Below are 25,540 nucleotides of genomic sequence, written 5' to 3' on the forward strand. Positions count from 1 at the left end.
GTTACTAAGATGTTCAAAGTGCAGTTGGGCAGAAATATAGAGGCATACATTGATGATATGGTAGTGAAGAGTAAGGCCATGGAAGATCATCTCACTGATATTGCGGACACCTTTGAAACATTAAGGAAACACCGTTTGAAATTGAATGCCCAAAATGTGCTTTTGGGGTCAACTCGAGGAAGTTTCTGGGCTATTTGGTAACCCATCATGGTATCGAGGTAAATCCGGATCAAATTATGGCCTAGTCTCCTTGGAACCCAAAAGAGGTACAACAACTTATCGGGATGATTGCAGCTCTTAATTGGTTCATATCATGGTCTGTAGATAGGTGTCGCCTTTTATCCAAGTACTGAAGAAATGGAAAGATTTTCAGTGGATAGATGAGTGCCAGCAAGCATTTGATGAGCTGAAGTTGTACCTTTCTCAAGCTCCCAATCTTGTTAAGGCCCGTACTCAAAGAAACATTGTATATGTATTTAGTTGTGACTGATCATGCGGTGAGTGCTGTTCTGCTAAGGTTTAATTAGGGAGTTTAAAAGCCAATCTTTTATGTCAGCAAGACTCTTTTGGAAGCAGAAACTAGATATCTCCCTTTAGAAAAAGCTACGCTAGCTATAAGTCATGCAGTACGGAGGTTACCCCACTATTTTTAGGCCCATACGGTAGTTGTGCTAACCGAGCATCCTATGAAAGCGTTGCTCAGAAGGTTAGATTTTACGGGAAGAATAGCCAAATGGGGGGCTTCTTTGGGAGCTATTAATATTCAATATAGGCCCCGAACCTCTATCAAAGGGCAGGTCTTAGCAGATTTCATTGCGGAATTCACTCCTAGGTATTCTGAAGTTTTGAAAGTAGGAGAGGGCAAAGCAGGGGACCCCTGAGAACAAGTATGGCAAGTGTACATCAATGGAGCATCAAACTACCGAGGAGTAGGGGTAGGAATTATACTCATATCTCCCGAAGGGATTAGAATAGAAAGATCATTCAGACTTTGTTTTCCCACATCAAACAATGAAGTGGAGTATGAGGCACTCCTTGCAGGGTTGAGGATGTCTAGATGAATAGGGGTAGACTATATACACTTAAAGGAGGCAGCTGTGTTGAACCTAAGGATCATAGAATGATAAACTACTTGAAGGAGGCCGGGGTACTAAAGAATCATTTTAAAAATGTAGAGTTCTCCCATATCTCTAGAGGGAGCAACGGTCATGCCGACTCTCTAGCTACTCTGGCTTCTTCGATGGCAGATCCCTTTCCAAGGATTATCTCGGTTGAACTTTTACAGTCTAACTCCTTTTGATGGGGGCTTAGTCTTGAGCATACATCCATCCGTAAGTTGGATGGATTCCATTATAGCCTATCTTCGAGATGAAATTTTACCCGAGGATCAGAAAGCGTCTGAGCAAATCAGATGAAGTTCTCCAGGATACTGGGTCTTCAAAAAAGGGAAATTATATAAGAGGTCATATTTAGGACTTTATTTGTTGTGTGTTCATCCCAAAGCAATATAAGCATTTCTAGAAGAGTTGCATGAAGGGATATATGGAAGACATGCGAGAGGAAGGTCGTTAGCGTATCGAACCCTCATGCAGGGATATTGGTGGCTGAGCATGCAGAAGCAAGCATTGGAGTTCTCCAAAATTTATGATCAGTGCCAAAGGTTTGCTCCTAGTATCCACCAACCCGGGGGACCTCTCAACCCTATATTCAGCCCATGGCCTTTTACCCAATGGGGGCTAGATATAGTAGGACCCTTTCCAAGGGCCACGGGTAATAGGAGGTGATTGCTAATAGGAACAAATTACTTCACTAAATGGGTAGAAGCCAAGCCCCTTGCAAATATTTGAGATATGGATGTCAAGTGGTTCGTAAATGGTTTGGTGTACCGAAAGTTCTCATATCAGATAATGGTTTGTAATTTGATAGTAAGGTTTTTTTAAGGTATTACTCGGAATTGGAGATTACTAATAGGTACTCTACGCCATCTTATACTCAGAGCAATAGGTAGGCCGAAGCAACCAATAAGTCCATTGTGAATGGCTTGAAGAAGAGGCCAAATGATTCGAAAGGACGATGGACCGAAGAACTTCCAAGTGTGTTGTGGGCATATAGGGCCATTCCATAGCGTTCAACTGAAGAAACTCATTTCTCAATGACCTATGGTGTAGCAGCTGTGATACCCGTGGAAACAAGACTACCAACTACTTGGACTGACGTGTTTGAAGTCGGGGAGAATGATCAATTACTCTGCACATGTTTGGACTTGATAGAAGAAAGCCGAGACGTTGCTTAAGTTAAGCTAGTGAATTATCAACAAAGAATCAGTTGCGGATACAATAGAGGGATCAAGAGCAAGGAGTTCATTCTTAGTGATTTGGTGTTGAGGAAGGTTTTAGGGAGCACCCGAGATCCTGCTTTGGGGAGGCTTGGTCTGACTTGGGAAGGGCCTTATAGGGTCACATCCATTGCTGAAGTTGGCGCTTATTGGCTAGAGGATTTGGATGAAAAACCTATAGCTAGACCATGGAATGTATTTAACTTGAAGAAGTATTACTTTTGAATATTATATGGGAAATATGTATTGCTTATACTTTTGTTTTATTTCAGTCTAATAAGCAGTAGTAAAGCCTGCAAGAGCTTGACCCGGGATATTGAAATAATAAAGGAAAACCAAACCCCGTCGTACTAAACCTTGTCTTTGTCATGGGTGGGTTTTAAGCTGAGCTTTCTATCTTAGTTTGATTCCAGAGTCACTAACAGGGAATGAAACTAAAACTTCTCAAAAAGGCAAAACCCTATGGTACTAGACCCTGTCTTTACTTAAGGTAAATTTTAAACTGATTTTCTTACTTTAGTCCGACTTCGGGGTTGCTAGGTAGAGAAAAAAATTAAAATTTCATAGAAGCACTATCAACAAACCAGATTAAAGCTTGATGAAATAAGGAAAATAAATTCTATGGTGAAAAACTTATATCAACATCTCAGGTAAGAAACGAGTTTAACTTTTGCTTATTTTTAAATATTTCTAAGAAATAGTAGTTGGTTTTTAAATTGAATCTCGAATAGCAAATGATGTAACTCATACGGGATAAGCTATGGTAGTAAAATTGGTGAATATCTAATGTAGTTTAGGAAACATGAATGGGACGCACAAATAAATGCAAAAACTTAGAAATATTCTTTTGCATAGAAGTCTAAGATACTTAGCAAAAATAGATACAAAGTTATTTTTAGCCTTTTGAAAACCGGGCAAACTAGAAAAGTGTTCAAAAAACAGTCTAAAAAAAAAAAAAAGATGATAAAGGACTTAAGCACAAGGCAACTCTTCAATGGTGGACATGGCTACTGAGTTATTCAACTCTCCTCCTGACCCCGCAATAGGACCATCTCTTTCTACTTTGCAGATGGGAGACTCGTCGTTGATAATAGCTTGAATCTCTGGGTACGGGATGATGATAAGTTCCTCGAGAATTGGAATGTTGCTCTCTTGGCTAAGTGAGGATGAAACCTCCACTTGTAGCTTGTCTAAAGTAGCAAACCATCCCCTATAGAAATAGACCTGCAAATTTTGTTGCACTTTAGGCTTCACGAAGGCGATGTAATCATGTTGGCCTTGATAGTAGGCTTCTTGAATCTTAGTATCATCAGCTGCCTCGTAGCCTTGTAGAGTGACATCTTTTTCTGCAAGGGCCTTCTTCAATTCCATCACCTCCTTTTCTAGACCTTCTTTCCTCTCAGTAATGGCCTTGGTGTTCTCCTTGGCCTTGGCTCGAAGCTTCTCGGTTTTTGAAACTTTGTTCATCATATTTGAGATCTTCTTTAGGAGATCTTCATTGTCAGTGATCGGCTCTTCAATCTTGGCCTTGGCTACTAATTATCTTTCCTCCATTACCACGAAGCATTGATATCCCTGCCAAGAGTTGTGCAAAAACAAGATTAGACTAAAAACAAAAAGAGAAGGGAGGAAATGAGATAAGGATTGCTTATTACCATGATAGCTTCCCTCTTCATATTGAGTAGCAAGGATTCATCATCACACTTCGCCCAATGTTTCATGTCCTCAGGAAGAAGGAGAGCTTTCCCTACGCACTCGGACACTTTCCCTTCACGACCATCCCTTTAGGGCCTTACTTTGTCTGTGACAGGAAGAGCTTCCCCGTCCACCATAAATGTCTTTATATAGGCTGGTGCACCTATGGCATCAACCTGGGAGTCACCCAAGTCCAGAGGAGAATTCTCAGAATCAGGGATGGTTAAGGGTTGCTCGGAGCTTAACCCCCTTGGACGCTTATGCCCAGCTCTAATTTCATGGGTTGGGGTAGTAGTTGCCGTGACAACTGGAGGAGCCGGAGGAGGTGTAGAAGTAGTTGCAACCTGGGGAGGTGTTTGACCTTGAGGCCTAATGAGTGTACCCAAAATTTGAGCAAGGGTGACCCTACCTCTTTGAAGCGGCATCTTGACAAGAGAGTCTTTTAAAGGGATAGCTACTGGGATGTTTGGCACCTTTCGGGATGGTGAAGGGCTGTGGGTTTCAATGTTGCCCGTTTTCTTCTTTCTTTTACGCTGGGGACGATCAACCGAGGTGGAAACAACAACAATGACTCCTAAGTCCTCAGGAGTGAAAGGAGGAGGAGAATTGCTCCAGTATCACCCTTCTTCTTGAGGTGCACGTTCAGAAGGGGAGAGGATGTATCCCTTGTAGCAAACGTCTATGTAAGGGAGTAAAGGGTGCCTTATAGTGATAGCCTTTCCTGTAGTTTAGAAGCTCTGATACACAGGGGAATATCCGAGAATTAGGTAAGCTACACGAAGCTGACCATCGGTATGAATCTCAGCAGTCTATTCAAATTTATGGAGTTGATTAGCTGCCTCTTCTTCTTAAATGCGTGATCCTCTAAGAAAGAAATAGGCAAACGTTAGTCACATAGAATGTTAAAAGTAGCTCGGAAATAAAACAAATTAAAGGCAATGAGATAATAGAAAGAAAAATCCTACAAAATATGCCCACTTGCTTTACCCGCACTTGTGGCGCAATGGATCCCGTGGGGGTACCAGTTCCCCAAGACAATCAAATAGTCTCCTTTTGTTTCCTTGTCGAAATCTAGAAGACTAGAAATGAGCCTCACCTCTCCGTGAAGAATTTTAAAGTAAAACCCAAAGATTTTACTATCTTGAAAACTATAGATGTAGTTGATATCGTGCTCGATAAGTTTTAATCCGAGCTTTTTGTTAAGAGTGTCTACACTACTAACTATCTTAAAAATGTTGGGAGTACATTGGTTAAGACAGACCTTAAAATTGGTGAGAAGATCACTTATGGGAATCCTAACTCCCCCCCTCTACCACGGCAAAGAGTGGGTCACCACTTTGCCTTCCCCTCTAGAGAGTATTGCCTTAGATTCTGAACAATAGCTCACGTCTACATCCTCAAGGAATTTATACTTCCTCCTAAACTTAGCTAATCTTTCAGGAGTATCTACCATAGGTTTAAACTTCGCCATTATAGGCAAAGTAAGAATTGAGAAGAAGGAAATGACAAATACTAAATCTAAAGAGTGAAAGAGAAGACAGACTTACGATGTGGGAGAAAGGCAGAGAAAGGGAAGGTCGCTGGAAGTCACCTGAAGGTTGTCAGAAAAGGAAGTAGCAAAGAGAAAAGAGAGAGAAAATTTTTAGAGTTTTAGAGAGAAAACAAAGGAGGAACTAGAAAAAAGGGGCTGAAGCCTCCTTTATATAAGGAAAAATGGGGGAGAGGAAGGGACAAAAGAGACCCTTTTCCCATCCCTTTTTCTGTTTTCCAAAAGGCCCATCTATACCCGTTCATTAAAGACACATTGTGGGGAGGCTTGGGCAGTTAATGATTGCCACAATTTTATTAAACCACGATGCCCACGTCAGTAATGATGACTTCGAGATCTTGGGGTGCTATTGTGGGGAGTGGAACAGTCTTCACTTGGGCTTTAAGCCCAAGAAGTAACTGGGCCATGGGAAATTCGTTGGGCCTGACCTGTGTGCTGAGGGGAAGGTTCAAAGAGTGATAAACCACGAAAGAGCTAAAAGCTGGATCATCCTAAGTATTGAGGACAAAGTTGAATACCACGATAAACTCATCCCCGTAAAGAAAGAGAAAGCACTAGCTTATCCGAGGCATGCATCACAGATAATCAATGTATGACCTCCAAATGACACTAGTTTCCAATTGTAGAGTGTTTAACCCTTATTGTTTATTTTTACTAAAGCTATGTAAATAGTAGTAGTGATCTGTGGAGATCTTCCCAAAGGCGCACTTTAGTGTCCCCACACCTATGAATGTAAAACTTTTTATTTATTTATTTATAAAGTGGTGTGTCTAAGTTAATAATTTTATTTTATAATTAATGAATACAATGCATTTATAAATCCTCTTAAATCTAAAATTGGTTAGTTGGCTTTTTTTTTTTTTTTTTTTTTTTTTTGAGAATCGGTTAGTTGGCTTTTAGCACAACATAATGTTGTAATTATTTTGAGTACCAAATATAAATTTGATTATTTTGGTTATTAAGTTATAGAGTTGAAATACAAGATTAGTGTGAAGACTAGAGAAAGAGTAAAGTTGGCTTCTCACATATACATTATTTTACTAAGAAAAGTTAAAAATAAAATAAAAATGAGTAGAGAGGAAAATAATTGTGAAATCAAATTTAGTGTTGGAAGAAAGATGAAAATATCGGCATTGGTGCTGTCAATTTAAAAGGAAAAAAAAAAATTCAACATTAGTGATTAGTGCATGGGTAGTATGGGATTTAAAGGCAAAGAATAAGCTGAGAAGGAAATAGGAGTTTTTGGAGGATTTCTAGGCAACAATAAAATTGTGTATATTAGAAATGTTCTATTATTAAATAAGTGTTTCCTACTGTCAATATAAACATTGAACATATTAAAAGGTATAATATAATAAAAATTTATTTTAAAAAAAACTTGAATACGTTTCATTGGGATGTCCCTTATAATACACATACACATGACCCTTAAAATATAGCCACGTAGGAAAAAAAAGTAAGAGAAAAAAAATTAGTAATTATGGCAATTTAGTTGCCAAAATAGGAGAGAGAGAGAAAAAAAAAAAACGTAATTGTAAAGTTGCCAAAATAGAAGAGAGAAAAGTGGTATTGTGGGCATTGAGTTGCCGAAATAGGAGAGAGAAAAAATATTATTATGGGAAATTATTATGTACTCCTGGAGTACCATAAATGCATACTCCCTTCTCTCACATGAATGGTGGGTCCCACTAATTACATTCATGGTGGGACCCACCATTTATGTGAGATGAGGGAGTACGCATTTATGGTACTTTGGGAGTACCTAATAATTTTCTATAGTGTCAATTGAGTTGCCAAAATAGGAGGTGGGAAGACAAAAAAAGTATTTGTGGAAATTGTGTTGCTGAAATAGGAGAGAGTGAAAGAGAGAGAAAAAATTAAAAGGGCAAAGGTGTTGAAAATAGGAGAGAGGAGAGATTAAAAAAAAAAAAAAGGTATGAGAAAAAATGATAAAAAAAATTAGTAATTGTGGCAATTTGGTAGCCAAAATAAGAGAGAGAGGTAATCGTGTAAAGTTACCAAAATAGGAGAGAGAAATAAGGGTATTGTGTGGCAATTGAATTTCCGAAATAGGAGAGGGAAAAAAATATTATAAGTGTGTCAATTGAGTTGCCGAAATAGGAGGTGGATAGAAGAGAGAGAAAATGGTGATTCTGGCCAACACCAGGATGAAAAAGGTGATTGATTTGCTTGCACATTGTAAAAAAAAAAAAAAAAAGATTCTGCATGTGTATGATTTGTCCGCACAATGTGAAAAAACATAGGTTCTTTGCATGTGGATTTGCTTGCACTAAAAAAAAAGAAAAAGGAAAGTAGAAGTGAATCTCCGTGTATATTTTACTAACTTGTTTGTTTCAGAGTATTGTCCCATCTCAATATTTGTTGTGTTGTATTTAGTCAATTGGCATATCTAGTTGTACGGTTCAAACTATTAGAATTTAACTTATATGTGGAAGAACTTGCATTCTATTTAAACAATATTAATGTTGACCAAAGTCTCCTTACTTCTTATTCTTCACTTTTATTCCCCTCAAAATTTTATCAACCATTTTCAATTCATACATGTTATGCATTCTACAAATAACTTTAAAAACAACACTTGTTTGTTATTTATCTCTCACAAGGTTAGTTACATCTCTAAAGTGGTTACTTTTCTTCATGGTTTTAAAAATTAGACCAATTAAAGAACAAAAAAGGTATTTGTTATTGGTTTTCTAGTTCAATTAGGGTCGGACCGATGGTTGAACTGATGACGTTATAACTAATTAATTAATAATTTTAAATTATGAATATATATACATATATATATATATATATATTCATACGTGTAATAAATTCTACAAACAACTCTAAAAACAACACTTGTTCATTATTTATCTCTCACAAGGTTAGTTACATCTCCAAAGTAGTTACTTTTCTTCATGGTTTTAAAAATCAGACCAATCAAAGAGCAAAAAAGGGATTTGTTATTGGTTTTCTAGTTCAATTAGGGTTGGACCGATGGTCGAACTGATGACATTATAACTAATTAATTAATGATGAGATAAAACCCTTTTTCGTCCCTACATTTTCACACGATTCTCACTTTGGTTCATAATTTTTTTTTTCCACCGCTTTTAGTCCCTATCCTGAAAAACACGTCTCGTTTTAGTTCTTGACATTACATCAGAGATGGAAATTGCACAGTTGGAAAACAGAAAAAATTAAGAATATTAAAATAATACCCACAAATGCCACATCATTTTTTAAAAACAAAAAATTAATTTGTAAATTTTAACTAAATGAAAAAAAAATAAACTAAAATAAAAATAGAAACCTAGAAAAGTAAGAAAATTCGAAAACCCAGAAAATTCAAAACCCAGAAAGAGAACAAGAACAAACCCAGAAAATTACTTTTTAATCTCACTCTCTCTCTTTCTCTCACTTTCAGAGTTTCTTTCTTTCTCCCACGCTCTCTCCTCTCTTCCTCTCACCTTGAAAGCTTCTCCTCTCTTTCAATATTGGCTTTTGGGCCTCAGATCAACATGGCACAAATCGTCATGGAGGCTTTGGTCCGGTGGGATTCAAATCGCCATGGTCCGGTATCTGCTCATGGGTAGTCGTGGGTCGCCATGGGTGAGGTGGTCGTGGCTCGTCGTGGGTCGCTGTGGGTGGGGTGGTTGTGATTTGCCATGGGTGGTCTTGGCTCGATGTGGGTCTGTTGGATTTGATGGGTTGGCTAGGTTGGATTTGATGGTGGCTAGGTTGGGTTGGTTTAGCTGGTGGGTTTGTGGCTTGGTAGAACTAAAGGGTATGGATCTTGCGACTTGCGTGGGTCTCTAAAAACCAAATGGGTTTGCTGAGAGCTTCGGGAACCATGATGGGTTGGCCGAGGAATTGACGGTGATGGAGTAGAGTGGCGGTGGTGGAGGTGGTAGGAAGAAGAGAAAAGAAATGAGCTCCGAGGATGTTGGTTGTTTAGTGGTTGTTGGTTTGTCTCTCGCATTCGTTTTTCTTGCTTTTTTGTTTTGTTATGTTGAGTCATGCTATCTTTGTTTGGTTGCTGAGAAAATGGAGGAAAGTGAAAGCAATGATATGAGAAAAAAGGAAAGATTTTTGAGTCTTTTTGGGTAGGTTTAAGCTTAATTGAGTACTGGGTCTAAAGTAATGAATCAAGTCAGTGGTTTGGGTATGGAGGTTTGGTAGTGATAGTGGTATGAATTTTCTGGGTTTGTTCTTGTTCTCCTTCTCCTTCTGGGTTTTGAATTTTCTGGCTTTTCTGGGTTTTTATTTTTATTTCAGTTTTTCCTTCTTCTTTTTTTCTTTTTTTTTTTCATTTAGTTAAAATTTCACAAAACATCAAACACAAAAATCAAATCCAGATTTTTGGAATATGGGTTTGAATTTAATTTTTTGGGTTTTAAATTTGCTGGATTTGTGTTTTGTTGATCTTGTTCTTGTTGGGTTTTAAATTTCCTGGGTTTGTGTTTTGTTGATCTTGTTCCTGGTGGGTTTAAATTTGTTGTTCTTACTAGGTTTGGTTTTTATTTCTGTTTTTAATTTTTTTATTTAGTTAAAATTAATAAATTATTATTTTTAATTTAGAGGCTGATGTGGAAAGCCACGTGGACAGGATGCATTATTTTAATATTTTTAATTTTTTTCGTTTGCCAACTGTGCAATTTCCATCTCTGATGTAACGTCAGGGACTAAAACGAGATGCGTTTTTCAGGATAGGGACTAAAATCGGTGAAAAAAAAATTTAGGGATCAAAGTGAGAATCGTGTGAAAATGTAGGGACGAAAAAGAGTTTTATCCCATTAATAATTTTAAATTATGAAGAAGGCCTATCAAAGCAGCAACAAAGAAGGTCTAGGCCTGGCCTGGCCTAGATCCTAACATCATAGACCTGAGGATCAAGGAGGGTTGCAGAGTGACTCAGGCTGCCTATCAAGGTTAGCAAAGAATCCTTTACTGAGGAAAGTGTTATCAATAGAGTGGAGGATTAGAGCTCCTTCCGAAATTCTCGTTAAGGACTCAGAAGAGACAGCACAGAGTCGAAAGTAATAGTCACCTCTGCATTAATTAGATGTTCCTACCTAATGTTAGTCGCATTAAAAGATAAATGATTGGTTTGAACAGTAAAAACACCTCAAAAGTCTTCATTCTTGATTAAAAAGTAAGGGGAAAGGTGTCTGATGGGACAAACATCCCTTGACATCTAGCAAGATAATGCACAGTTGGAAAGGAATGAGCCAAGGAGATAAAAAGGTGGACCTTTCCATGAGGGAAATGGACTTGGTATTTTAGAGAAAAGAGAGAGATCGAGAGAAAAATAGAGAGCTTTGTATTAGTCTAACAACTATTGTACAGCTCAGCAAAAGCCATTTTTAGTGAAATATAGCCAATCAATTCATCTTGTTTTTTAGTTTTTCTGTTTAGTCTTCCCATTGTGGATTACTCTTTTGTTCCTTACAAATTAGTTGTGTCGATCGAATACATTGAATTTATTCTTCATTTTCAATGTTTTTGACCGCCCCTCCTACCACACACACGTGCATATAATAATAATAATAATAATAATAATAATAATAATTTTATAACTAGTAATATTTAGTTTTAAAAATTTTAAAATAATTCACAACACATAAGATCAAAGTTATACTAAAGTTCATTTATTATTTATTTATATATTAGCAATTATAGTATATTTATCACATATATAACAATATATTATTATTTAAAAATAATATATAATCCATAATTGTTTGGTTATTTATAATTATATAGGTAATATTATATATTAAAAAAATTAAGCAACTATTATATTTAAGCCAAATGTCTGTTTTATATTACTATATAGCCTTATAGGAATAGAAAGAGACGGACGAAAAAGAAATGGAAAAAAAGAAAAAGAAAAAGAAAGAAAAGTATTAGTCTAAGCCTCTTCTCAAAAAAAAAAAAAAAAAAAAAGTATTAATCGAAGCCCTCACGTTGAAAGTCACCACTCATTAAATCCTTCACCCACCCCGCCTACACTACTTCTTTCTTTTTCTTTTCCCTAATGATCCAGCGAGTCTAGCCCCACTTCTTTTATTTATTTATTTTTGCTGAATACTAGCCCCACTTCTTTAAGCTTTCTATTTATTTTCCCTTAAATTCCGATTATGCTTCTTCTTCTCCATCTCTTAGACACTCTCTGTCCTAAAAATTTCAAGAATTAGTGAAGTTGAAAACGACCAGGTAAAGGTAATCCACCGTAAAAAAATTATCAAGATAACCCTTTAATCTTTACTTCTACCTCTCTGCAAACATATGTGCGTGTGTTTTTTTGAAAATATATTTGATTTTTTTTTTTTTTTGAGAAAACACTTTGTTTTCTTTACATTTAACTAAACCGTTCCAGAACTGGTCCAACCGTACTAGTTTTTGGTTTTTTTGATTAAATAGCTGGTTTTTTATTATTTCTACTTTTTAGATTATTTTTCGATTTTTAAGCATAACCGAATCGGGTTGATGCTGATTCCTGTTGAATCGGCCGGTTTGATCCGATTTTTAACTAAAATTAAACCTAAACTTAATCCAAATTAAACCATTCACAGCCCAAAAAAAAAAAAAAAAAACCCAATCACAGCCCAATCCAAAATCAAAACAAAAGCAAACAGCCAGCACATTCACACAAACTTTTCACAAATTTCAATTTTGACCCCAAAACTTTTCAAAATTGCAAGAATGCCACCAAACTTTTTCAAATTTACATTTTGGCCCTCAAACTTTCACAAAATTACTTTTTTTTTAATCCCAAACTCTCATAAATTGCATTTTGCGTTGGAAAATACTTTTGTAGCCCACTTAGAGGAAGATGAGAAATGGCCAACTGCATTTAAACCGCATCAGTTAGTATAAAATTTTCCTTTTATGTTACACTAAAAACTTACTTTTTATATTTTACACACCTATTTTTACAAAATATCCACATCGGTCTATCTATTCTATACATTTATTCAATAAAATATTTATTTTTTTACAATTTTTTATTATTTCCTCACTCACTACTCCTCTATCTCACAGACCCAACACTACCAAAAAAAAATACTAAAATATTAAATGCATGAGCGATAATAACCATGTATATATGTACGGTTATTATAGCACTTGTATATTTATACACAATTTTACACCCACTGATATGGGTATTTTTGTTGGTCAAAATATGCATATCTCAACACTTTTTCTATTTTGCACTATTTTGCACTTACTAATGCAAGTGCTCTGTACGTAGTTCACCACAATTTTGGCATTATCCTTCTTATATATGGGGAGTTTGCATTACACATACATTGAACCACGTGGCAACCCTTGGCCATGTGTGTTTACAGTATTAGTAGCCATAACACTGAAATGGAAGATAAATCTAGATTGGCCCAAAAATCTATATTAATTGGATATGATACAATTCGTATGACACTATTATATCGTACAATTTATGACCATTTATACAGTGGCGACTCCAGGAATTTTGTTTAGGGTGTTTCTATTCCACTTTGAAAAAATTTCGGATGTTTCGAGACGTTTCGGTAAATACCGGCCAAAATTCAAGATTTGGCCTTAAAAAAAAAAAAAAATTTCTTAAAACCAAAACAAATTTGCATTCTGTACACCCAAAAACCTCAAAAGGAAAAAAAAATGAAAAGAAAATAAATAAACAAAGGAACTTGTACAATAAACTATAAGTTCATTTGAAATATTAATAAAATTATTAGTTATTATTATTTAGTTATTTTATAAATTTGTTTGTCTTTTATAAACTATAATTTGTTATATTGTTGTTTCATTAATTATTAAATTATTAATTATTTTTTAACCTAATATAATTTAATTTGTTTATCTTTTATAATATATTAGTTAATTAAATTATTAATTATTAGTGTTTAATTGCTTCATTAATATTTTTTTACTAACTACTAGCAGTCTAGCTAGCACACACCCCCATAATTTAATTTTTTTATAATGTATAAAGACAATTAATTATGCCTCATCCTAATGCCCCTATCAATTAGAAAATTTCACAATCACATGTTACACTAAAACACACACACACCAACACCAACAGATAAAGACAAACTGAAAAGCCAAATTCAAAAAGTAAAAAACAGACAAAAAAAAAAAAAAAAATTAATAAAGCTAAAGTTCGGTTCGGCCATTCACAGACAAAAAAAAAATAAAAAAAAATTAATAAAGCTAAAGTTCATTTATTTCCTAAGAGAGAGAGTTTCATAATTTGCATTCATTTCAGTTCAGAGAGAGAGAGAGTGAGAGACTGAGAGAGAGTCAGAGAGAAAAATGAAATACCTGGAGGGAGGGAGCACCGGAGCAGCCGAGCAGGGAGCGAGCGACCCGATCTCAAGCGGCGTTGACGACAATGACGTAGAGGGGCGAGCGATGACTGGCGGAGGGGCGAGCGAGCAATCCGATGAACCTTGAGATCTCCGTCTGTTGCTCGGAGCGAGCGAGCGAGCGATCCGATCTCAAGCGGCGATGGCATTGAAAAGAACCCGTTGCTCTGTCTTTAGGTTTGGATTGGATTTTAGTGATTTTTTTTTTTTTATTATTGATACTTTAGTGATTTCTGAAATACGGCGTTGAAATGAAATACTTTAGTGTTTTTTGATTTAGACCTTTAGGACTGAGGCATTGCTCTGTGTTTTTTTTTTTTTTGGGGGGAGAATCCGTGGGTTTGGTACGTTGGGCTTGCCGTGGGCCCTGTTACATTTTTTTTTTTTTTTTTTTTTTAAATTTGAGGGTGTTCCTAATTCTGTGATCGAGGGTGTTCCTAGTATAAAGGAAAAAATAATAATAATAAATTCAGAATTTTTTTCAGGTCAGGGTGTTCCAGTTGTAAGTGGCACCGGCACCGCCACTACATTTACAATATGTCTATACGATACACAACTTTTTGAATACAATACGATATGTATCATGTATGGACGATATTGACAACTATGGACCATAGTTAAGGTGTCACTTGGCCGGAAGGCCATAAGCAAAATTTTAGATTCATTGTCAAATTGGGAAAATTAAATCATTTCAAAAATTCATATAAAACTCATTTTTCATGGACCACAAACTTGCTCCTCATCCATTATTCATGTCAAGAATTGTTCAAACAAACAAAAGGCTGTTCCTTGGATTGGAATGTTCACTCATATCTTAAGATTGTGGAACTAAACAAAAGCCCGTATTTAGAATGGTGAAACCTCCGTCTATCACAAGATTATGTCCACTCACATATTTTGACTCATCACTTCCCAAATAGAGAGCAGCCTCTGCCACATCCTCTGGCTTGAGAACCTCACCCTTTAAGCTTGAAAAAATATTGGAAATTTTATTAGTATCCAGCTGCGTTAAGAAATCCTTTAATAACGGCGTAGCAATCGCATACGGTGACACACAATTCACACGAATGCCAAACTGTCCAAGCTCCACTGCTGTATTTCTCATTAATCCAACCACACCATGTTTTGAGCTTGTGTAGCCATTCGTTGCACCTCCTCCTATGATTGAGGATGTGCTAGCAGTTGTGATTATACTGCCTTTTCGAGCCGGGATCATCACACGGGCTGCATGTTTTGTGCCAAGGAAAGCACCAACTAGGTTGACACTAACCACTTGCTCAAATTCAGCCTTGGTGGTGTCAAGGATGTTGAGTTTGGCTGCTCCAGCTATACCAGCATTATTGAACATAATGTCTAGCTTACCGTACTTGGAAACAGCATGGTTAACAGCATTTTCTACTTCCGTTTCCTTAGTAACATCACAATGGACAAAGGATGAGGATTGAGGACTTAGTTCTTTGCATATAGAGTGACCCAACTCGTCTTGGATGTCTGCGATTACAACTTTAGCTCCATGTTTGGAGAAGATTCTTGCAGTGGACTCACCAATGCCGCTAGCCCCACCAGTGATTAGTGCCACTTTTCCTTCTAGCCTGTGACATATTTGCATGATATTATCTTTCAAATTTAGTCAATATTAATTAGATGGCACATCTGCATAAGATATTTGTTACAGCCACAAGGTTATGCATGCAGTGTCTAACAAAAAAATAGAAAAATTATTTACTCGGAGAGAGGGAAATTTAGGATTTATTTTCATAAAATATTTTTGTTCTTTAATAAATTAAACGCATAGAGGCAAGCTAGATTGCTAAAAATTTTCATACCTTCTTGCTGCAGCCGAAACTAAAGAGAAACTTCCCATGGTCGACGAAGTTAGAATATGTGTTGCAAAAACGAAAAATGAAACCCGAAGACTGCTTTGTGATCTCTCCTTGAATGTAACCAACTTATATAGCTAGAGGCAATGTCCCACCCCTGCATTCCCACAACATGTGTTTTTTTTTTTGAAGAAACGTGTTCTAGCTGGAGGGGACCCGTGAACAGTATATAAGACCCACGTGAACAGTATATAAGACCCACAAGAACTGGACCCACATCATGTTAGGTAGAATAGTTTGCTGTTCTATCATTTAGGTAGAATAGTTTGCCGTTCTATCATTTAGGTAGAATAGTTTGCCGTTCTATCATAGTCAATTTCAACAAAAACATGTGGTACGCTTGTACTATCTTAATGTTATGCATAGGTATATTTAAAAAATATGTACTAAGATATATTATATAATTCTTTTTTATATAATTTAAATAATAGTAGTAGTTATTTATATATATATATATATATATTTTAACCCTTTAAAAAGTCTTGTAAGAATATTATTAAGTAGAAAATGCAAATTGTACATTTTAAAAAAAAATTAATTTTTTTATGTTTATTAATTCTAAACTTTTTAGTTTTTATACGCAATAATTTATTTAGATGGATATTTATGATGTGATCCCACATTTGATTATAAAATTAAGAAATAACAATCTCTTTAAAAATAAATAATTTAGGATACTTGGCGCAAAATTGGAATTCAATTATAAAATTTAATTGATTTTTTACTAAACTTGACCGTTAATATATATAGATTAGGGAACACAGTTCTTACATTTTTTTTTTTATTCGTCTATTTTCACTCTGTTACATTTTTTATTTTTATCATATGAGTTTATTTGTGCATGTAATTTCTACCATTTTTTGAAAGTAATGGTGGTCTAATCTCAAGGAAGGAACTGAGGCAAGGAGATCTCATCTCTCCATATCTCTACATGTTTGATATGGAGTAAAAAGAACACAAGACTCACCAATGTTTTCCTAACTGAGGAAGCTAGGAAAATTTATTTAAATTATTTTTGTTTTTGTTCTCTCTCTCTCTAGTTTTTTTTTATTTATTTTTTTGTTTTTTTTTTTTTAATTTTATTTTATTTTATTTATCTAGATAGCGATCATTAGCTTCAACTGCATGTTTGCACAAACTGCGAGAAGCATATGCCACACTCTCTGGTTCGATGAGACTTCTCTTAATAATATCATCTATATTAATTTGTTATATTAATTTCATCATCTATGGGTTTTTTGCCATTACAATAAATCATGAAGTCAGAATATATGTTGCGCATATAGCCGCATACTGCTTATAATAAAAGATTTCAAGAATGAATATGTGATTGGAAGAAAGAACTTTAAAGTTTAAATATGATTATATCCTGCGAGGCAGCTAGTGTACATATTTAAATTTTGGGAATAATTTGGGACTACGCAATGCGCAATTTGTTTGCTTGCTTGCAACATTATCATTTCTAGTTTGTATTAAACAGGTTTTTTGTTTTAAACTTATATGATTTTTTCATACATATGTCTATATATATTATATAGGCTAGCAGTTGCAGCATTACTCGCACCTATTATCAATTATTGGTGGGCAAGGTGTTCAAATTGTGGCTTGAATTTGATAGTCGGGGGACAGCAATTTCGTGAATAGTAAATAAAAAAAATGCCCCACATTTTTTTCATTTACTATTATCCGAGTTAGGCAATTGTCTAGGAGGCCCTGAATGGAAGAATACCCCACATTTTTTTTTTTTAGCTAATAGGAAAAAAAAAAACTAAAAACTATAAAAAAAAAAATGCTAAAGATACTATAAATTTCATTTCATTACTATGTATTTTGTCCATATGAACTGGGTAAAAGATTTGTTTTTATCCGTATAAAAGGAGTTTAGAAAAAGGCTTTGGTTTTGTCTGTATAAAAAGAAGAGTTAAACTTGTATCTAGTGGCCAATTTCATTGGACACGCTAAGATATGCATACATATTCAAAACTGGACACGTATCTCAACTAGTTCTATCAAAATTTGTATCTTCATCAATTTCAACAAACACATGAAAAATTCTCTTTTAATTTAGATACTAGTACATCAATATAAATTATACAAAACTCCAATTCTAACCAATAAGTGAAAGTGTCCAATACTAGTAAAATTGGACACTTTCACTTATTTTTCTTCGTCAATACATTGGTTGAAAATGATATTTTGTCAATACATTGGTTGAAAATGATATTTTATCTACACTTTCACTTATTTTTCTTCGTCAATACATTGGTTGAAAATGATATTTTATCTCACGTATAACATGCTGAATTTCAACGCAATTTTGCATTGTTAAATCTCACCTAAGCAAGGTGCAGAAAAATAAATCAACCAACAGCCAAAGGGGTATGGCCCTAGCAAGGTACATGAAAAGAAAAGATAAGACATTGTCATATCCTAAGAATGTGGCCCAAGGAAGGTTCAGAAAAATAGAGCCCTAATCTAGAAGTACTATATCTCAAAATAATTATATATTTTCATACTTCGCGTGAGTTTGTGATTAGTATTTATAAATTTACTGTCATTTTTTGGTTTATATCATATCCTCATTTGGGACCAAATTGATGGCAAATTAAAATTTTAAGGACAAAAAATGAACTTATAAAACTTGAGGATTTAATTGGTAGTAAGTATCCCAAAATGTAGGGATTAAAAAAAAAAAGGTAGTTAAGCCATGAGTTTACTGAAATAAACAAAACAGCATACACCAATAGTCATAAAAAAAAATTAAATTAATTAAAAAAAAACAAAAAAAAAACCCACTAACTAAGCAAATCGGACTAGAATTTATTTATTTAGTTTTAAACCTTTTCTATTGCATGATCCAAGGCCCCGAAAGTAAGATAGGCCACCCTTAGCCTAGATCAGCCACTCAATGGCCAAGATTTGACATCTCATGGCCAAATTAGAACCAAAGGGCCAACTCAGATCCACTCACCTTAAATTCGGAGAATAAATTAGGACACTCTTAAATTCTTAATAAAGCAAAAGGTTCTCTTTAAAAATAAAAATGGCAAAAGAATTTTTGGACAACATATAAGATCAACATTCTGTTAATTCTGCATCAAAATTCTGTTGCTTCGTGCCAAATAAAATTGTCTTTATGATAACTTGGGTCATTCCAACAGCATAAGGAAAAAAGTGTCCAGCACCTGGTAACTCATGGTATTGAATCCATGGAAGTTTTTTGGCAATAAAGCGCTGCAATTCAACATCTACAAGCTTATCTTCATCACCTTGCCACAAATGAACTGAGACTTCATTGTTAGGGAAGGGATTCTCAAGATCGATAGGACTGAATTCCCAATTCCCAAATCCAACCAGCAAGGTACGATGTACTGATTCAAATTCTTCTTGCTGAAATACATGTGCCTGCAAAGACCCATTTAAGAGTGCATAATAAATGCTTGTTCTATAAATGTTTATTTTGACGCATACCTAGGGTAAAAAAAATATGGATAAAATTTAGTTATAAAATTGGATATAGTTTAAGGTTACAATTTTCTTTTTTTAAAAATTAATATTACAACATATTTTGAAAATCTAACAGTTGGATTGCATGTTCTTACTCTCTTAATCCACATGTCAAATTTTGTACCAATCGGACATTATTTACTATATAATCTACAAGCTTATATTTTATACATAATTTTAAACTACAAAAACTAGTAATTTAAACAATTTATTGTTGACATAGCCATTGATCTTTAATTTTCTAGAAATTTTACAAACATGGAGGATATAAGAAGAAAATACAATTCAATGGTGGATTTATCAAAATTCACTTCCAATAAAAAAAAAAATTGAGCAAGGTTGTTGTCTTAAGCTACTATAACCAATTTTGTAACTATATTTTGTCCAAAAAATAATTAGAATTGTTAAATGGGTTATGTTACCCCCGCACACCCTTGGTGCGGTGGTCACTCCACAAGTATAAATGCTTATGGGATGTGGGGGGTAAGGGCCAGAGTTCAAGTCTCCAGAAGGAAGCTTCTCACACATATACACTTAGATTATGCTAGAGTAGAATTCTATCTTGTATCAAAAAAAAAAAAAAAAAGGGTTATGTTAATGAGTATCCTTAGGGCAATTATTAATAAACTATTTTCAAGAAAGTTTTGACTTCATTTTTATAGAAAATAGAAAAAGCTGTTAAAACATTAATTTTTTTTTCCATAAAAATTTTTCTAAAATGGTTCACTAATAAATGCTCTAAGCGAATTCTTTACATTTCCCTATGTTAAATTACCGATCATCTCAAAAACTTAGTTGTTAGAAAATTCTAAATTTAATCATTAATCTAACCATAATTCTAACATGAAAAATTGTTCTCATTTTGACAAACTCAATGTCGCAGGGTAAGAAATTGTTTTTGGTCTTAAGATACACAATAACCCATTGGAATACTCTCTCTCTCTCTCTCTCTCTCTCTCTCTCTCTCTCTCTCTCTCTCTCTCTCCAAATGTGATCGAGCTAGCAGAACCAAAAAGCTATTCCAAATCTCAAAGTGTAACATACGAGCATTCCCATCCGGTAATGCAAAAAAAAAAAAAAAAAAAAAAAAAAAAAGCATTGTGCATACTCAAAGTTATCTATCTAGTTTGCATTCTCATTTTAATAATACAACTCTATTTTACGACACATCATATTAAAATAATTTTAAAATATTCTAATTTTATAATAAGGCCACGCTCAACTCACCCAAAACAAAAAGCACAATACCAGACACATTATTAAAAAAAAAAATTAAAAAGAAATTAAACATACTATATAGTAATATCTAAATATAGTTCTTACTATAAAAGGTTGTATTTTACATTTTGGCTCCCAAATAAGAATGCTCTAAAAATTGTAGATTTAGATATGTACCATACAATTACCACATCATGTGAGATGTAAAGATTGATTGCATAAAGGATTATGTTAACGGATGTCCTTAAGGCAATTGTCAATAAACTATAATAAAAAAGTTTTGACATGATTTTCATGAAAAATATAAAAAACTGTCAACAACATTTTTTTTTTTTTTAATCATTCTCTCAATAAAATATTTCTAAAAATAGCTCATAAACTAATATTTTTAGGGTATTGGTTAACATTTCCCTTACGTAAATTCTTTTTAACCTTTTAAACTTTTTTACCTATAAACTTTTAGAGCATTTGCATCAATCCGGTTAAATTTTTCTGTTTATTTTATACTAAGAACCTACTTTTTCTATTTTACACTACCATTTTTTAAAACACACACATCAGTTTATCTATTTTACCATCTACTCTATTTAAATAATATTATTTATTCTTTTTTATTAGTAATTATTAATATCTCTATTTCATTTATATATTTTTCTCTCTTTCATTTGAACCGTATCTCTCAAATATCAATTCCAAAAGTCTCTCTCTCAATCCTTCCTCAACTATCTTCCTCTCTCAAACACTCACACACGACGATAGATCTAGCGGCAACAGATTGGCTCCGTTGGGTTTTTCATATGGGTTTTCTGTTGGCTTTGGTTTTGATTTTGGTTTGGGATGATTTTTCGTTGGGTTTGAATTGATTTTGAGTTGGGTTTTCCGGTGGGTTTTGATTGTTTTTGAGTTGGGTTTCTAAGTGAGTTTGGCTTGATTTTGAGTTGAATTTTTTAATTGCTTGCACTGATTTTAGCTTAATTTTCTATGGATTTTGGGTCAACTTTGCGGTGGATTATCAACTATTCAAATAGTTTTTGTTGGTGTTGGTTGGGTGGTGGTAGTGCTGAATGTACGGTTTCTTTTTGAAAAGCTATAAATCTACTGCATTGAATGTACGGTTTCTTTTTGAAAAGCTATAAATCTACTGCATTGAATGTACGGTTTCTTTTTGAAAAGCTATAAATCTACTGCATTTTTTTTTGAAACCAAACGATAGATATAAATCTACTGCATTAAATATGAAGATATCCTTCCATTTTCTGCCTTTCCACATGTACATGACAACTCATATATAAATTAATAGCTGAATAAAAATATTTTCTAATTAATTTCATCACGGTTGACCATCCCCAAATGGCCTACTATTAACTATAGTTTCTTTTGTTAGGGTCACCAATGTCCAACAACTCCCATTTGTAATCTCATTGCTATCTAATAAAGACACATGGCCCACTAAATGCATGCCACATTACCACTACACTACAAGTTACAACCAACATTAATATTATTGATAGCCTCATGTTGTTTATGAAATATGAATACTTTTTATTCATTACTCTTTTATGGTTAAAAGTTGTACAACTATGGAAGTACTGTTAAATGATTTTACAACCAACATTTAGATCAGTGAGCAGACGAAATTTAAAACTATAGTACTATAGTAGTACTTAATTTTTTTATGTTATCTACGAAATCACAACGGTTTCCTCTTCAAGTTGAGAGTGCCAACTGCAAGATCACAATAGAAATATTTGTAGAAAACTAGGTAGTTAACAACGTTGTTACTCATAGAAGTTTCCTAAAGCAATTTTTTGGGCTGAAAATATTTACTCTTAACGAATAAAAGAGAACGTTCAACTACGTACGTACCTTGTTGATTTGTGTCCCAATCTTTTCAGACATTATTTCTAAATCGTGTGGAGAGAAAATATCAGGGTTTCCGGGTACAGCACTTAATGCAGGAAACCACTTTTGTGTGTTCCATAAATAGGTTAGCCATGGTATGTAATGAACAACTCGAACTGTCCACTGGTCCAGAGGTAGTTGTTTGTAATAAGCCTCTGTAGACAATTTGGGAGGCAGACCATGCCACCAGTAGTTGATAATTGGTGCAAGTAGTGCTACTCCTGCTAACCTGTAGACGTATGACAAAATCAGATTACACAAATTTGTATTTAAATTTGTTTTCTGTAGAGTTCAGAATAACAGGACAACTTTCTCAAATTGAAACAATAGTACATCATAACTACTTCTAATTGAGATGTAATTTAATATGAAATATGGTTCTTTAGAAACCTTTATTTAATTAATTTTTTTTAAATGACCATTTTTTTCTTCACATGACAATTTTACTATGTTTTAATTTTCTAGAGAAAAATGGAATAGTATTTTCACCAATCTTATTCATTGTATTAATCAATTTCATATCAAGTTTCCCAAAACCAAAGGGTCATTTTAATTATTGTGTTTTAATAACAATTTTACTATATACACACAATTGAATGAATATTATCATTAATTTTCATATCAAGTTTGCCAAAACCAAGGGTCATTCCAATTAGTGTTTTAATACCAATTTTTACTTCATACACACAATTGAATAAATTTTATTATTATTCACTTACTTTATACACACAATTGAATAAAAGTTATCATTATTTCTCTCTCTCTCTCTCTCTCCAATATTTTATTAAAAATAGTACACACTTTATATATATATATATATATGTGTGAGAGAGAGAGAGAGAGAGAGAGATAACGGAGCAGAACAGTTTTAAATATGAATATCTTAGTTGGAAATATTATGAAGTGTCAGTTAAAATTATAAGGCTTTTAGTAGTACACACTTTTTTTGTATGCATTATACCTATGTGGTCTTAGTCATTTATCTATTATCATAAAATATATATTAAACAAGATAATACCATATGTTAATGTTTAAGATTAAGTAGGTATGTTATAAGAAGAAAAAAAAAAAAAAAAGAAGAAGAGAGTACCATAGATTTCACCATTATAAGATTATATGCACATTCGAAATATATTCACAATAGTTACGTAGGCATAGCAAGATACTACTCTAGTACTAGTATTTGAAATGTGGCTATTTAGAGTATTCACAATGGTCTCCTTAAGTGTGACTGTGTGAGTCTTTAGAAAATCAGTGGACCCCAATATACCCATCACACAATTCTCTAGATTTTGATTGATGAGAGAGCGAATTCGGAAACAAGTTTTTGGAGTTTCTGAAAATAGACACATGAGTAAGCATTTTGTGTAATTTTTAGTAAGTATTGGGGCCCACGGTCGAAAAATGTCACCTCAGTTTTCAGACTCCATGTGCCAACACTGCTACCAATGGCTCTAGTGACCCAGTTAAACAAAACACCGAGTACTGACCTACCACAGTTATCACACAGATCACTTTCACAGTCAAACAGTGGGGCCGCGTTTTGGGGCTTTTGTAATTGAAAACCATGACCGGGTTAAGGTGCCAAACGAGGAATAAAGTATAATATGTTTTATTAATATCATTTTAGTATTTATTTTGGTATTTTTTACTTAATAAATTAGTAACATTTATTTTAAAAAATCGAGTCAGACTATTTCAATAAATTAATTACAATCTTTTATCGGAAAGATAAATTAATCATTTATTAGAATAATCTGATATGATTTTTGAAATAAGTAACACTTATTTATTAAGTAGAAAATACCAAAACAGATGCTGAGTTGGTATTATCTAAACATGATATACTTTCTCCAAACAAGAATATGTGATTTTTGAGATATTCTGAGCTATGCGAAATGAGTAACGAGTGATGAGGTGATAAATGAGGAGTGATGATATTTGATTTGAGTGATTAGTTATAAATGTTTTGAAAAGTTTAGAAAATAATAATAAAAAAAATGAATGAAAAAAAATGATATTTAAATGAAATATATTTTAGAATAGAAAATTTGACATAATAGTTTTTTTTTTTTTTTTTTTCAGGCCTCTTTTTCTTTTGTAGTTTTTTTCTTTTCTTCATAAGGATCAAGGTTAGCAATAGTACACTGCCAAAATGCGCTCATAAAAGAACAGATTTATTGTTAAAGGAAAAAAAAGATCTTTGATATATATATATAAAAGCTGGTTCATACCTATGAGGAATGTACTTGAGGCAGCCCCAAACCAGATGGCTCCCAATAGAATAACCAATTACATAAAATTTGGAACCGAGTTCCAACTCATCCACAAGCTTCGATATCTAAAGCCAAACTTTTCAATGTTCGTTTTGGATGTGGATCACTTGCTCCATAACCGGGTTTGTCAAAAGACAAAATGTGTAGTCCAAGTTCTTCAATAAATTCCTGAAAAGTATTTCCTTTAGTACAGAATAATTTAGAAATTCAATGTAAATAAAAGAACACATTACAGTACTTTTTTTTGGCTGAATGAACACAGTACAGTACAGGACTATGTCTACAAGCACTTAAGCCGTGAACAAAGATAATCTTATATTTGGCCACTTGTGCTGGCACACCATGCTCCTTGTAAGCCAAATTCCTTCCATCCCTAAGCTTTATTCTAGGTGCTGTGATGGGTGGTCCGCCAGGTGAGCCACAAATTTTGGGAGGTGGTGGGCGGATGGCTCGATAAGCCCATCCTATTGCTGGCAATCGCATCAATAAGACCACAGCAAACATGGATATCTCTGGTCTTTGAAGTTGGGAAGGGAAGACTTACCCTGAAAATAAGTAAGGATATATATATATATCTCTGTGTGTGTGTGTTTGGGGGGGGGGGGGGGGGGGGGGGTGTGGGTGGGTTGTGGTGAAGGTAATTGAGAATAACTCCAGCCACAAATAATTGCAATCATGGAAATCTCTAGTAGCTGGCATTTTCCTTTTCCTATTTGCCCTAAATCTCTAGTAGCTGGCATTTTCCTTTTCCTATTTGCCCTAATAGTGGGGGCCCTTTGCTTAAGCACTAGCATTGAAAGAT

At 34.2% G+C, this 25,540-nt stretch overlaps 2 protein-coding genes and 1 pseudogene across 2 annotated transcripts; all 3 read right to left on the reverse strand.

Annotated features, from left to right (window-relative positions):
• Window positions 1-3,198: 3,198 nt before the first annotated feature.
• LOC115987437 lies at window positions 3,199-5,678 on the reverse strand. Its single transcript, XM_031110974.1, has 3 exons — window positions 5,578-5,678; window positions 3,991-4,894; window positions 3,199-3,910 (listed from the first exon to the last, which is right to left on the reverse strand). The coding sequence occupies exon 3, from the start codon at window positions 3,803-3,805 to the stop codon at window positions 3,308-3,310; it is 498 nt and encodes a 165-aa protein (XP_030966834.1). The 5' UTR covers window positions 3,806-3,910; window positions 3,991-4,894; window positions 5,578-5,678; the 3' UTR covers window positions 3,199-3,307.
• An 8,962-nt stretch (window positions 5,679-14,640) lies between these two features.
• Window positions 14,641-15,943, reverse strand: LOC115988024 (secoisolariciresinol dehydrogenase-like). Its single transcript, XM_031111651.1, has 2 exons — window positions 15,781-15,943; window positions 14,641-15,546 (listed from the first exon to the last, which is right to left on the reverse strand). Exons 1-2 carry the CDS (start codon window positions 15,816-15,818, stop codon window positions 14,769-14,771), a joined length of 816 nt encoding a protein of 271 aa, XP_030967511.1. The 5' UTR covers window positions 15,819-15,943; the 3' UTR covers window positions 14,641-14,768.
• Window positions 15,944-18,909: 2,966 nt separating this feature from the next.
• Window positions 18,910-25,260, reverse strand: LOC115985327 (annotated as a pseudogene).
• Window positions 25,261-25,540: the final 280 nt, after the last annotated feature.

This window comes from Quercus lobata, chromosome 4 (assembly GCF_001633185.2).
Source record: "Quercus lobata isolate SW786 chromosome 4, ValleyOak3.0 Primary Assembly, whole genome shotgun sequence".
Taxonomy (NCBI): domain Eukaryota; kingdom Viridiplantae; phylum Streptophyta; class Magnoliopsida; order Fagales; family Fagaceae; genus Quercus; species Quercus lobata.